The 12,895-nt window shown below is 46.7% G+C and overlaps 1 protein-coding gene across 1 annotated transcript; it reads left to right on the top strand.

The window, feature by feature from the left end:
- The first annotated feature begins 644 nt into the window (after nt 1-644).
- On the top strand, nt 645-12,317 carry LOC122946442 (histone H3-like centromeric protein A). The gene is made up of 6 exons (XM_044306081.1): nt 645-844; nt 2,087-2,163; nt 2,263-2,367; nt 2,603-2,742; nt 2,826-2,903; nt 11,672-12,317. Exons 3-6 carry the CDS (start codon nt 2,277-2,279, stop codon nt 11,804-11,806), a joined length of 444 nt encoding a protein of 147 aa, XP_044162016.1. The 5' UTR covers nt 645-844; nt 2,087-2,163; nt 2,263-2,276; the 3' UTR covers nt 11,807-12,317.
- Nucleotides 12,318-12,895: the final 578 nt, after the last annotated feature.

The raw sequence follows: 12,895 nt of genomic DNA, 5'->3' as shown, positions 1-12,895 counted from the left end.
CGTCACTGTTTACTTTGAGAGGATTTTTACGGTTCATCTTAAGACACAGATCTGGGGGACTCGCAATGCTTAGAACAGGCGGCGCTCCCATTATTATTTTCACTGTGAGGTTTCCATATCTCAGCGCCACGTGGCCCACACTGCCACGGACATCAATGCGGCCTCCTCTCCTGACATGCCTCCCGATGGAATAACACAATTCTGGAGCATTGCTTTCTTAAGAGTTCTGCCTCGTGCCGTTCCTCAGTTATTCCTCCTGGAAATGTATTACTAAACTGACAACCGTTCCCATTCCCCTTGGTCTGGTACTGTCAGCCCTGATTGGACAGTGTCAGTGCTGGAAAAGACACGCAGTATCCAGTAAACAGTTTATTAGCACATTTCCAGTAGGCATAACAGGGGGACAGCACAATTCTAAGAAAAGCTGCTCCAAAACCGTTATGTCACCCCCCCCCCCCAATATTTATATTCAATTCAGTGACGACTCAGCTTCCCCCAGCGCCCAGAACCAGGGAAATGTCCACACACAGCAGCCCTAAGGTGTCCAAATTATTCTGTACAATAAAGTTTATTGAAAGAAGGAAAGAAAAATATGGCACGCGTCTATTGGCCGGCTGGTAGGCCCCGCCCCGTTTCCTAAGTAACGCTAAGCGCACGTGCTGGAGGCTGCCGGATGTTTAGATTCAAAGTGAGAGCGAGCGGCCGGGGACAGGACTCAGCGGCGACCGGAGAGGGAACGTGTCTGACAGGCGCCCTGACTGCGGTGATGTCTTGTCCCTCCATAGGGAGCTAGACGCATCACCCAGAAGCCGCACGTGACGTTCTGCGTTTTACTATTTTAATGGTATGTTCACACTACTGCGTGACACCATGTGGTTTCTGCTGTGGTTTCTCATTCTGAGTGGCACCGTCCCGCTCTCGGTTTAGTTCCCATTGAGTATGAGGTCCGGCTCCTACAGGCAGACACCCATCTTTCCCAGGCTCCTGAGTATGAGGTCCATCTCCTACAGGCAGACACCCAGCTTTCCCAGGGTCCTGACTATGAGGTCCGGGGCTCCTACAGGCAGACACCCATCTTTCCCAGGCTCCTGAGTATGAGGTCCTGGGCTCCTACAGGCAGACACCCATCTTTCCCAGGCTCCTGAGTATGAGGTCCGGGGCTCCTACAGGCAGACACCCATCTTTCCCAGGCTCCTGAGTATGAGGTCCGGGGCTCCTACAGGCAGACACCCATCTTTCCCAGGCTCCTGAGTATGAGGTCCGGGGCTCCTACAGGCAGACACCCATCTTTCCCAGGCTCCTGAGTATGAGGTCCGGGGCTCCTACAGGCAGACACCCATCTTTCCCAGGCTCCTGAGTATGAGGTCCGGGGCTCCTACAGGCAGACACCCATCTTTCCCAGGCTCCTGAGTATGAGGTCCGGGGCTCCTACAGGCAGACACCCATCTTTCCCAGGCTCCTGAGTATGAGGTCCGGGGCTCCTACAGGCAGACACCCATCTTTCCCAGGCTCCTGAGTATGAGGTCCGGGGCTCCTACAGGCAGACACCCATCTTTCCCAGGCTCCTGAGTATGAGGTCCGGGGCTCCTACAGGCAGACACCCATCTTTCCCAGGCTCCTGAGTATGAGGTCCGGGGCTCCTACAGTCAGACACCCAGCTTTCCCAGGCTCCTGACTGAGGTCCGGCTCCTACAGGCAGACACCCAGCTTTCCCAGGGTCCTGAATATGGAGGGGGGGGGGGGGGGGATCTGAAACCTCCAGGAATGCAGTTAGGTCTTACATTGTGCAGTGATCTCTGTGGTCACTGGGGATTTTTTATTTATTTTTTAACCTTAACCATTTAGGGAGGCCCGTGCTTGCTGCTGGAGCTGCTGCAGAAGCTCTTGCTGCCGTGCTGTTAGATGATTGGTTCTGGTAATGGCTGTCTGTGTACCCAGGAGGGCATTACTGCCGGCCACATTCTGTTCACTGCTCTCAGCTGCCAGTTTCACGGCTCTGTTTTCAGTCTATGGCATTGCCCCATTCACCGCTCCCAGTCCCTTTGGTTATTGCAGTAGTAATTGTGCATGTTCCCTTCCGTTACAGCGATACCCCTCCCGGTGCACCTCTCCTGCTCGCTGTGAGACCGGACAGACGTCTGAGGTTTTTCCAAATTTGGAAAGGTAGACAACGGGGGGTAATATCCGCTCTACTCGTGCATCATGTCTACCCCGGAAGTCATTCTCAGCCCCGCTGATTTTTTATTTTTATATTTTTTGCAGCATTTTACGTCATAATGAGGAGCCCTCAACACTCTACTCAACGCAGAAAGTCAAAGCCGCCACAAAGGAGGCCTCCATCTCCCCCTCTGTCCCCCTCAACTTCAAGTAAGTTGCACCTTGCTTAAATTATTACTGTATTGCATATATTTATCTTTTATTTCAGGTGTGCACTGATTCGTGTACTACTATATTATAGCAACGTTCTCTGCTCTAATATCGCCACTAGGGGGAGCAAACTGAAGACGGCGTTATACGGAGCTGTGTGAATAGCTGCATAGTGCTCGCCCTCTAGTGGCCGCAGCAGGAAGCTTCATTGTAAGCTTTGGTGTTTTTCTTCCAGGGAGGCAGACGGAAGACAGTCACAGGGAGAGACCGCAACGAAGAAAACGCTACCGCCCCGGAACCCGAGCACTCATGGAAATACGAAAGTATCAAAAGTCAACCGATCTGCTAATCCGGAAAGCCCCATTTGCGAGGCTGGTGAGTGTGTTGCCTGCAGCTGCTCCTCTCACATTTTTTTGGGGATCCATGGGACACATCTTTTTCCCCTTTAACTCTTGCAGGTGAGAGAAGTGTGCATGGACTTTTCCCGTGGTGTGCCATACTCCTGGCAAGTCGCAGCTCTCATGGCGCTGCAGGAGGTCAGTATCTGAGCCCTTCACCACCGGGCCGTCCTGGTAATAGAGGGGGGCGGATGCTGAGCAGGGGACAACCCCAATTATATAGAGAACACATGCAGGTGAACGGTGCAGGAATTACAACAATTTACATATGTGCCTCCCACTTGTTAAGGGACCAAAAGTAATGGGACAATTGGCTTCTCGGCTGTTCCATGGCCAGGTGTGTGTTATTCCCTCATTATCCCAATTACAATGAGCAGATAAAAGGTCCAGAGTTCATTTCCAGTCTGCTATTTGCATTTGGAATCTGTTGCTGTCAACTCTCAAGATAAGACCCAAAGAGCTGTCACTATCAGTGAAGCCATCATTAGGCTGAAAAAACACAACAAACCCATCAGAGAGATGGCAAAAACATTAGGCGCGGCCAAAACAACTGTTTGGAACATTCTTAAAAAGAAGGAACGCATCGGTGAGCTCAGCAACACCAAAAGACCCGGAAGACCACGGAAAACAACTGTGGTGGATGACCGAAGAATTCTTTCCCTGGTGAAGAAAACACCCTTCACAACAGTTTGCCAGACCAAGAACACTCTCCAGGAGGCAGGTGTATGTGTGTCAAAGTCAACAATCAAGAGAAGACTTCACCAGAGTGAATACAGAGGGTTCACCACAAGATGTAAACCATTGGTGAGACTCAAAAACAGGAAGGCCAGATTAGAGTTTGCCAAACGACATCTAAAAAAGCCTTCACAGTTCTGGAACAACATCCTATGGACAGATGAGACCAAGATCAACTTGTACCAGAGGGATGGGAAGAGAAGAGTATGGAGAAGGAAAGGAACTGCTCATGATCCTAAGCATACCGCCCCATTAGTGAAGCATGGTGGTGGTAGTGTCATGGCGTGGGCATGTATGGCTGCCAATGGAACTGCTTCTCTTGTATTTATTGATGATGTGACTGCTGACAAAAGCAGCAGGATGAATTCTGAAGTGTTTCGGGCAATATTATCTGCTCATATTCAGCCAAATGCTTCAGAACTCATTGGACGGCGCTTCACAGTGCAGATGGACAATGACCCAAAGCATACTGCAAAAGCAACCAAAGAGTTTTTTTTAAGGGAAAGAAGTGGAATGTTATGCAATGGCCAAGTCAATCACCGGACCTGAATCCGATTGAGCTGCATTTCACTTGCTGAAGACAAAACTGAAGGGAAAATACCTGAGGAACAAGCAGGAACTGAAGACAGTTGCAGTAGAGGCCTGGCAGAGCATCACCAGGGATGAAACCCAGCGCCTGGTGATGTCTATGCGTTCCAGACTTCAGGCTGTAATTGACTGCAAAGGATTTGCAACCAAGTTTTAAAAAGTGAAAGTTTGATTTATGATTATTATTCTGTCCCATTACTTTTGGTCCCTTAACAGGTGGGAGGCACAGATGCAAACTGCTGTAATTCCTGCACCGTTCACCTGATTTGGATGTAAATTCCCTCAAATTAAAGCTGACAGTCTGCAGGTAAAGAGGACCTTTCACTAGTTTAAAAACTAACTATATCAGTGGGCAGGCTATGGGACTCCCAGGCTATGAGCTGTGCGCTGCGATTGCCCGGCGCTGCAGCAAGGGACAACCCTAATACAAAAACTCTGCCCAGTACAACAGACGGAGCTGCAGACACCGGAGCCTATACCGGGCGAACGGAGCGGTGCCCAGACATACTAGTAAGTGCAGGGGGACCCCTGGGCGCCGCTCTGCCCACTGATCTAGTTAGTTTTTAAACTAGTGAAAGGTCCTCTTTAAAGCACATCTTGTTTGTTTAATTTCAAATCTATTGTGGTGGTGAATAGAGCCCAAAAAAGTTGGAATTGTCGATGTCCCAATATTTATGGACCTGGCTGTATGAGTTTAAAGGGGTTTTCCCAGATTCAGAATGTATCCCCAGTCCGCTGGATAAGTGTCTGATCACTGGGGGTCCTGTAGCCCCCATTTGAATGCAGCTTGGGTCAAGCATGAGCCCTTCTGCTGCACTCAAAGCCTATGGGAGGTCGCTCAGCTTCTTTCCTCAGTCCCATAAACTGTGAATATAACGGACGCTCACATGCCCGACATTGGACCCCTGTTTACGTGGACAGGGAAGATTTGATTCTGAGAAAAATCCCCTTAAGTGCTTATGCACACAACCGTATGTAATTGCGGTGCACAAAACAAAGATCCGCAAAAAACTGTGGCATTTTTCCCTTCACCCACGAGAGAGAGAGGATCCGCCCCCACAGACGGGAAAAAACCTGCAGAATAAAAGGGCGGACACTCTCCTGACAATTCAGTGTGGTTTCCTGTCTCTGGGGAAGCCCGCAGTTTTTCTTTCAGTTCCTTCCTCCTGGCGGTGCTCCTATTTTCCTTTTAAACCCGGGTTTTGTTTAGGCCTGAGAGGCCTGGGGCATACCTGCCGTCCCCAGAGGTAAGGGTGGCATCGATTGGTGCACTATGGGGACAGGCAGAGGCACAGCATGGCTCTAGAGGGCGCTTTCTGGGTTCTGGAGCGATCATGTGCTTGGCGGCATCGCTGATGCGCCACAGGCACGAACTTCCTGGCTACAGGAGGAGGAGCTTCCAGCAAGGAGATAGGCCTGAGAAAGCAAGCAATGCACGTGGTTCGGGCGTGGTAACGACACAGTGCGCCTATGAGTAGGGCGCTCGGTGCGCAGGAGGACGGCATCCTAATCGGAGCTCTGGCTGGCGGTCCACTGTTCAACATGGAGGAGGAGAAGCATGCAGAGGACACTGGAGTTCCTTCAGCCCTGGTACCTGCAAGGGGTGAGTGCTCTGTGGCATGTGGGGTCTGGCTTCCCTCCTGATACCATTATGCTTTAAATGTATTTTCAGACAAAGCCTAGAAAGGTTGTCTCTAAAAAGAGGAATATGGAGTGTGGCCTGTGTAAAACGGCATTACCACCTGATTGGGAGAACAGGACGTGTCAAAGAAAGTTGTTGGGGCAAGAGAGCATAAACTGAGGTGACTTGAGACGGCTCAGGAGCCTGCTTCATATGATTCTGAAGACGATGAATTGCGCTCCTCATGATATTGCCCTTCTGAATATTCAATGAGGAAGGAGAGATTAGCGGTAAATCATGTTTTTCCAATAGAAGATACGGATAGACTCTTAAAAGCCGTAAGATCTACCATGGGCATTGAGGAAGTGAAAGAACCTAAGTCAATTCAGGACATTATGTTTGGGGGTCTAGACGCCATAGCACCTTCCCGGTACATAAGAACTTATCAGCCTTCATTAAAGGGGAGTGGAAAAAAACTAACAAAAGTCTATATTTCAAAAAACCTTAAACGTAAATATCCCTTTTAAAGAAGACTGTGTGTTACTTGAGATACGGCACCCAGGATCGATGTAGCTATATACAAAGTGTCAAGGAAAACGGCCCTTCCCTTTGACGACATAGGGGTATTAAAGGACCCCTTAGATTAAAAAAGCTGAATCCTTTTTAAAAGGTGCTTGGGAAGCATCTACTTCATTCAGGCCGAGCATAGCCTCCACTTGTGCAGCCCGCTCCCTTATGGTCTGGCTCTCTGAGCTAGAGAATCAATTAAAAAATAGATGTCCCAGAGAAGAGATTTTGGCTTCCCTGCCCACTTTGAGAAAGGCGGCTGATTTTTTTGGCTGACGCTTTGGCCGATTTTGGTTAGGTTGGCAGCCAGGTCGGCCGCTTTATCAAACTCTGCCCGTAGAGCTCTGTGGCAAAAAAACTGGGTGGGTGACTTCCCATCAAAAAAATAAGCTATGTGGTGTTCCATGTGAAGGGGAATACCTTTTTGGACCGGTGTTGGACGATCTTCTAGAAAAGGCTGCAGATAAAAAGAAAAAATTCCCAAGATTTCAGGGTTCCTTTTCCTCAAGAAACAGATTTAACTGCCCTTTTTGTCCTTTCTGGAATAGCCAGGGAGGAGCTAAAAAATCAATAGATTTAGAAACCAAAGAAAGGGTAGAAATTATTTCTCCAACCAGCCCTTTGGAGACAAAAAAGCAGGATCAGCAATGACGCCAGAAGTCAGGTGGGGGCAGATTTCCCCGCCTGGTCCCTGATCTCTGCCAGCACGTGGATTCTGGACACCATACACACGGGTTTAAAACTAGAATTTCGCATGGCTCCTCCAGGGAGGTTCTTAATTACAAAAGATCAGACCTCGGGTCAGGAAAGATCAGTGATGGAAGAAGTACTAAAATTAGTCAGAAAATAGATTTCTAGTCCCGGTACCAAAAGGAGAAGTCTAAGGATTTTACCCTCCCCTTTTCTTATTTAAAAAACAAACCGGATGGCTCCTTCAGAACTATAATAAACCTAAAAAAGTTTAACAAGTTTCTCCAGATAAAGAAATTCAAAATGGAAACTAGAAGATATGTATTAAACCTTCGTCCTCCAGACTGTTTCATGGCAGTACTCGATCTCAGAGACGCATACTATCATGTTCCAATCTTCCACGGTCATCAGAAATTCTTAGTCGCAGTAAAAATAGCTGGACATTTACAACATCTTCAGTTTCAGGCACTTCCATTTGGCCTTACCATGGCCCCACAAGTCTTTACAAAAATAATAGCAGAAATGGCAGCACACATTCTTTTTATTCCATACCTAGATGATTTTTTAATAGTTGGAAAAACAGTAGAAGCCTGTGGAACAGCGGTCGCAACAGCATCAGAAATCTTACACAGGTTGGGTCTTAAATCTAGAAAAATAAAAGCCACGTCCTACCAAAATTCAGACCTTTTTGGGTCTAGTGCTAGACTCCTCTTCCCAGAAATGTATGTTGCCAGAAGAAAGTCGTGCAAATTCAGGACAGAATCTGAGACCTAACCAGAAACCCAGTAGTCTCTAAGTAAGACAATGTCTATTTTAGGGTCCCTCACATCGTGTATCCCAGCAATAAAAGGGGAACAACTTCACTCAAGGGATTTCTAGTGGGAAATTCCTTACTGCTGGCAAAAGAACAGCTCCTTAGATCTAAAAATAAGATCCAGACTCTCCACAGCCTGGCATGGTTGTTGAAAAAGAAAAACTTTGGTTTAGGGAGTCCCTTGGAAGTTAGAAGACCTTTTTGTTTTGTCTAACAACCGATGTGAGCCCCTGGGGGTGGGGGGCTCATATTCAGGAGACTTCCGTACAGGTTCGTTGGGAAGATGCCCAAAGGACGGGATCCTCCAACCTACAGGGAGTGCAGAATTATTAGGCAAGTTGTATTTTTGAGGATTAATTTTATTATTGAACAACAACCATGTTCTCAATGAACCCAAAAAACTAATTAATATCAAAGCTGAATATTTTTGGAAGTAGTTTTTAGTTTGTTTTTAGTTTTAGCTATTTTAGGGGGATATCTGTGTGTGCAGGTGACTATTACTGTACATAATTATTAGGCAACTTAACAAAAAACAAATATATACCCATTTCAATTATTTATTTTTACCAGTGAAACCAATATAACATCTCAACATTCACAAATATACATTTCTGACATTCAAAAACAAAACAAAAACAAATCAGTGACCAATATAGCCACCTTTCTTTGCAAGGACACTCAAAAGCCTGCCATCCATGGATTCTGTCAGGGTTTTGATCTGTTCACCATCAATATTGCGTGCAGCAGCAACCACAGCCTCCCAGACACTGTTCAGAGAGGTGGACTGTTTTCACTCCTTGTAAATCTCACATTTGATGATGGACCACAGGTTCTCAATGGGGTTCGGATCAGGTGAACAAGGAGGCCATGTCATTAGATTTTCTTCTTTTATACCCTTTCTTGCCAGCCATGTTGTGGAGTACTTGGACGCGTGTGATGGAGCATTGTCCTGCATGAAAATCATGTTTTTCTTACCTTGCAGACTTCTTCCTGTACCACTGCTTGAAGAAGGTGTCTTCCAGAAACTGGCAGTAGGACTGGGAGTTGAGCTAGACTCCATCCTCAACCCAAAAAGGCCCCACAAGCTCATCTTTGATGATACCAGCCCAAACCAGTACTCCACCTCCACCTTGCTGGCGTCTGAGTCGGACTGGAGCTCTCTGCCCTTTACCAATCCAGCCACGGGCCCATCAAGACTCACTCTCATTTCATCAGTCCATAAAACCTTAGAAAAATCAGTCTTGAGATATTTCTTGGCCCAGTCTTGACGTTTCAGCTTGTGTGTCTTGTTCAGTGGTGGTCGTCTTTCAGCCTTTCATACCTTGGCCATGTCTCTGAGTATTGCACACCTTGTGCTTTTGGGCACTCCAGTGATGTTGCAGCTCTGAAATATGGCCAAACTGGTGGCAAGTGGCATCTTGGCAGCTGCACGCTTGACTTTTCTCAGTTCATGGGCAGTTATTTTGCGCCTTGGTTTTTCCACACGCTTCTTGCGACCCTGTTGACTATTTTGAATGAAACGCTTGATTGTTCGATGATCACGCTTCAGAAGCTTTGCAATTTTAAGAGTGCTGCATCCCTCTGCAAGATATCTCACTATTTTTGACTTTTCTGAGCCTGTCAAGTCCTTCTTTTGACCCATTTTGCCAAAGGAAAGGAAGTTGCCTAATAATTATGCACACCTGATATAGGGTGTTGATGTCATTAGACCACACCCCTTCTCATTACAGAGATGCACATCACCTAATATGCTTAATTGGTAGTAGGCTTTCGAGCCTATACAGCTTGGAGTAAGACAACATGCATAAAGAGGATGATGTGGTCAAAATACTCATTTGCCTAATAATTCTGCACGTAGTGTAAAGGAACTTACAGCTGTGGGCCTAGCCATCAGATTGGTCCTTGAAAAAAATCTCAGGGTCTTGTCTGAGTGTCTTATCTGAACAGACAGGGAGGCACAAGATGCAGGATTCTGATGCATCAAGCCCAGAAAATCCTTCTATTAGCAGAAAAAGAATGCGCCTCGTTTTCAGCAGTACATAACAAATGGACAGGTGGACTTTCTGAGTCACCATTTCCTATCTCACGGCGAATGGAGTCTTAACCAGTCCATTTTCAAGAAAATAACGGTTCTCTGGGGGCAGCCAGTAGTAGTAGACCTTTTAGCTACCTACTAAAATAAGAAGGTTCAGAATGTATTTTCTCTTGATCCAGGGGGATTCCCTTGTGGGATAGATGCCTTCCTTCAGTCCTGGAACTGTCCCCTAGCCTACGCCTTTCCTCCCCTCCCTCTGATACCTTCTAAGAAGGATAAGAGGGGATTTAAAAGAAGAAAAACTGCTACAAGAGGACATAGTTTTAAATTAGAGGGGCAAAGGTTTAAAAGTAATATCAGGAAGTATTACTTTACTGAGAGTAGTGGATGCATGGAATAGCCTTCCTGCAGAAGTGGCAGCTGCAAATACAGTGGAGGAGTTTAAGCATGCATGGGATAGGCATAAGGCCATCCTTCATATAAGATAGGGCCAGGGGCTATCCATAGTATTCAGTATATTGGGCAGACTAGATGGGCCAAATGGTTCTTATCTGCCGGCACATTCTATGAGCAAGGGTTATACTCATAGCCCCGTTTTTGCCGAGGAGGTCATGGTTCACGTGGCTTCGGATCATGTCTGTCTCAGATCCTTAGGTGCTTCCGGAGGTCCGGAACCTTTCGAGCCAGGGTCTAGTTTTTACACCCAGATATAAAAATTTTACATCTAACTGCCTGGAATTTGAAAGATACTTACTAGGTAGAAAGGATTCTCTGACTTCTTGATATCCACTCTTCTTAAAAGTAGAAAAAAGGTGATGGTGGCCATTTGTGGTAGGGTTTAGCAGAGATTCTTGGTGTTTTCAGGTATCCAGGTTGATCAAATTTCCTCTTTTGCTCCCATTCATCTAATTTTAGAATTCTTCCAGAAAGGTTTAGAACTAGGTCTGGCAGGCAGTACCTTTTTAAAGGTGCAGGTTTCGTCTTTCTGCTTTATTTAATCAAGAGATTGCAGGGTACCCGTGGGTGTCGAGGTTCTTTAAAGCAATATCTAATTATCCACCCCGATAAACCCCCTCCCTGGGCTCTTAACCTAGTTTTAAAAGACTTGACTCAACCTCCGTTTGAACCATTGGATTCCAGCTCCATTAAGTGTCTCACCTTAAAATTGTGCCTGTTATAGTAACAGGGTTAATGAGATTCATGCCATATCCATTAATTCCCCCCCCCCCCCCCCCATACCACTATTTTGGAAGATAATAGGACTATCAGCTTGATTTGAACTATTCTTCTTTGGGTTCTTCTTTTGGAGAGAAGGTGCTTCTTTCTGTTCTCCCACCCTAATTATTTCCTCTGGTAAATCACTCGTGGTGCTGTCATGGGTGAAGGGAAAAATGATTACTCGCTGGTAATTGGATTTTCCAGAACCCATGACAGCACCCTTCTTTCCTTCCCTTCTGGGGTGTTGGTTTTTCTATAATCACAGGGTGTAGCAAATAGAAAAAATAATAATAATTATCGATCATCTAACCTTTTATGTGGGCGGACTTCCTCCGATGCTTGGATATCACACTGAATTGTTAGGAGAGTGTCTTCCCTCTTTTTATTCTGCAGGTTTCCTGTCTATGGGGATGAGGGGGATCCTCTCTCTCTCGTGATGCTGTCGTGGGTTCTTGAAAATCCAATTACCAGTGAGTAATCCTTTTTTGTGGAACGGTTGTTTTTCAAATTTTTTTTAAGCCCCATTGAAATGAATGGTTCCATACACGGGCCTGGAAAAAAAAAATAGGGAAAAAATAAGTTTGTGTGCATGAGCCCTAAGAAGGATGAAATGCTGTGATGTCTTCCTGTGTCTGCAGGCTGCCGAGGCCTTCATCGTTCGGCTGTTTGAAGATTCCTACCTCTGCAGTCTCCATGCCAGGAGGGTGACTCTTTATGTGAAGGACATCCAGCTCGCCCGGAGGATCCGAGGACTCCAGCACGGACTGGGGTAGCCCGCCGCGCCGTAGACCAACAAGTTCAGCTTCATCGTTCAGCATTTAAAAAGAAAATGTAAATAGTTTTATATTGTTGGGAAGTATAAGAATTCGGTAAATCCTTTCACCATCACCCACCAGTTCCTGCTTAAAGGTAAATTTGGCTTTAGTGCCCCCTCCTGACATTAGGAGCTGTAAAGATTTGCTCAGACCGTTTGTAATTGGAGACGTGCTGCTGCCGATGAGCAGTAGACCCGAACGGGGGAAGGAATGATTCTCATGTTCATTCTCCACCGGCACAAACATCAGGTTGTGTAAAAGGCCCCTAATCGACCGGGAGACAATAAAAATGACCACATGGTGGCGCTGTGCTGCTGGACACAGACCGTAACCACATCTATGAATGGAGAGGGGAACTTGGGCTGAGTTTTCTTTTTATTGTTCCTGTTTTTAATATTTTTAATGTTTTGTTTGCATTTTATGACCAGACTTGTATTTTCTACTGTTTAAATAAAACATGTAAACATGTTTTGTATAAACTTATTTCATGCTGCTGTCCCTCCACCATGCTTTACACTACAGCTCTGCATATTAACACACAGAAAGTTAACTTGCCCCCTCCCCCACAACAGCACTAGAGAGAGATGGAGAGGATTTGTCCCGGGTACAGAATATAAAGGTGGAGTCTCTCTCCCACCTCGGTGGTTTCCTGTCCCTGGAGTAGGAGACCTACAGTTTTCTTTCAGGTCATCCTAAGGGATCCCTATAGGGTCGGTGGTTACACTGCCGCCGGGGTCCGTGATGCAGTGGTTCTGGCTTGTTAGGATCCTATGACTTCTGGGAGATCCAGGGCTCCTCCAGAGTCTTGCAGTAGTTCAACGTGAGCACCTCTAGAGGAGTGATGCCACGTGCGGTGCTGGAGAGATGTCCCTCATCGGAAGGAATGCCGTATAGCGGAGGCATGTTTCCGGTGTCAGGGGGTTGGCGCCGACTGGCTGATGAACATATGGACGTTCAGCATGCTGCCTCACTTACAGTTTGGAGGTGGAGCAGGCATTTCCATGCGGAGGTATTGGTATGGGCCTCCGACACCTTGGCTCTGCACCA

The sequence above is a fragment of the Bufo gargarizans genome, chromosome 9, assembly GCF_014858855.1.
Source record: "Bufo gargarizans isolate SCDJY-AF-19 chromosome 9, ASM1485885v1, whole genome shotgun sequence".
Lineage (NCBI taxonomy): Eukaryota > Metazoa > Chordata > Amphibia > Anura > Bufonidae > Bufo > Bufo gargarizans.
This window is presented reverse-complemented; position numbering and strand designations above follow the sequence as displayed.

Excerpts from the sequence above, each read along its gene's own strand:
- LOC122946442 (XM_044306081.1), top strand. The coding sequence starts at position 2,277 with ATGAGGAGCCCTCAACACTCTACTCAACGCAGAAAGTCAAAGCCGCCA. Across the intron at positions 2,743-2,825 it reads AAGCCCCATTTGCGAGGCTG|GTGAGAGAAGTGTGCATGGA; the intron begins GTGAGTGTGTTG and ends TAACTCTTGCAG. Across the intron at positions 2,904-11,671 it reads CTCTCATGGCGCTGCAGGAG|GCTGCCGAGGCCTTCATCGT; the intron begins GTCAGTATCTGA and ends CTGTGTCTGCAG.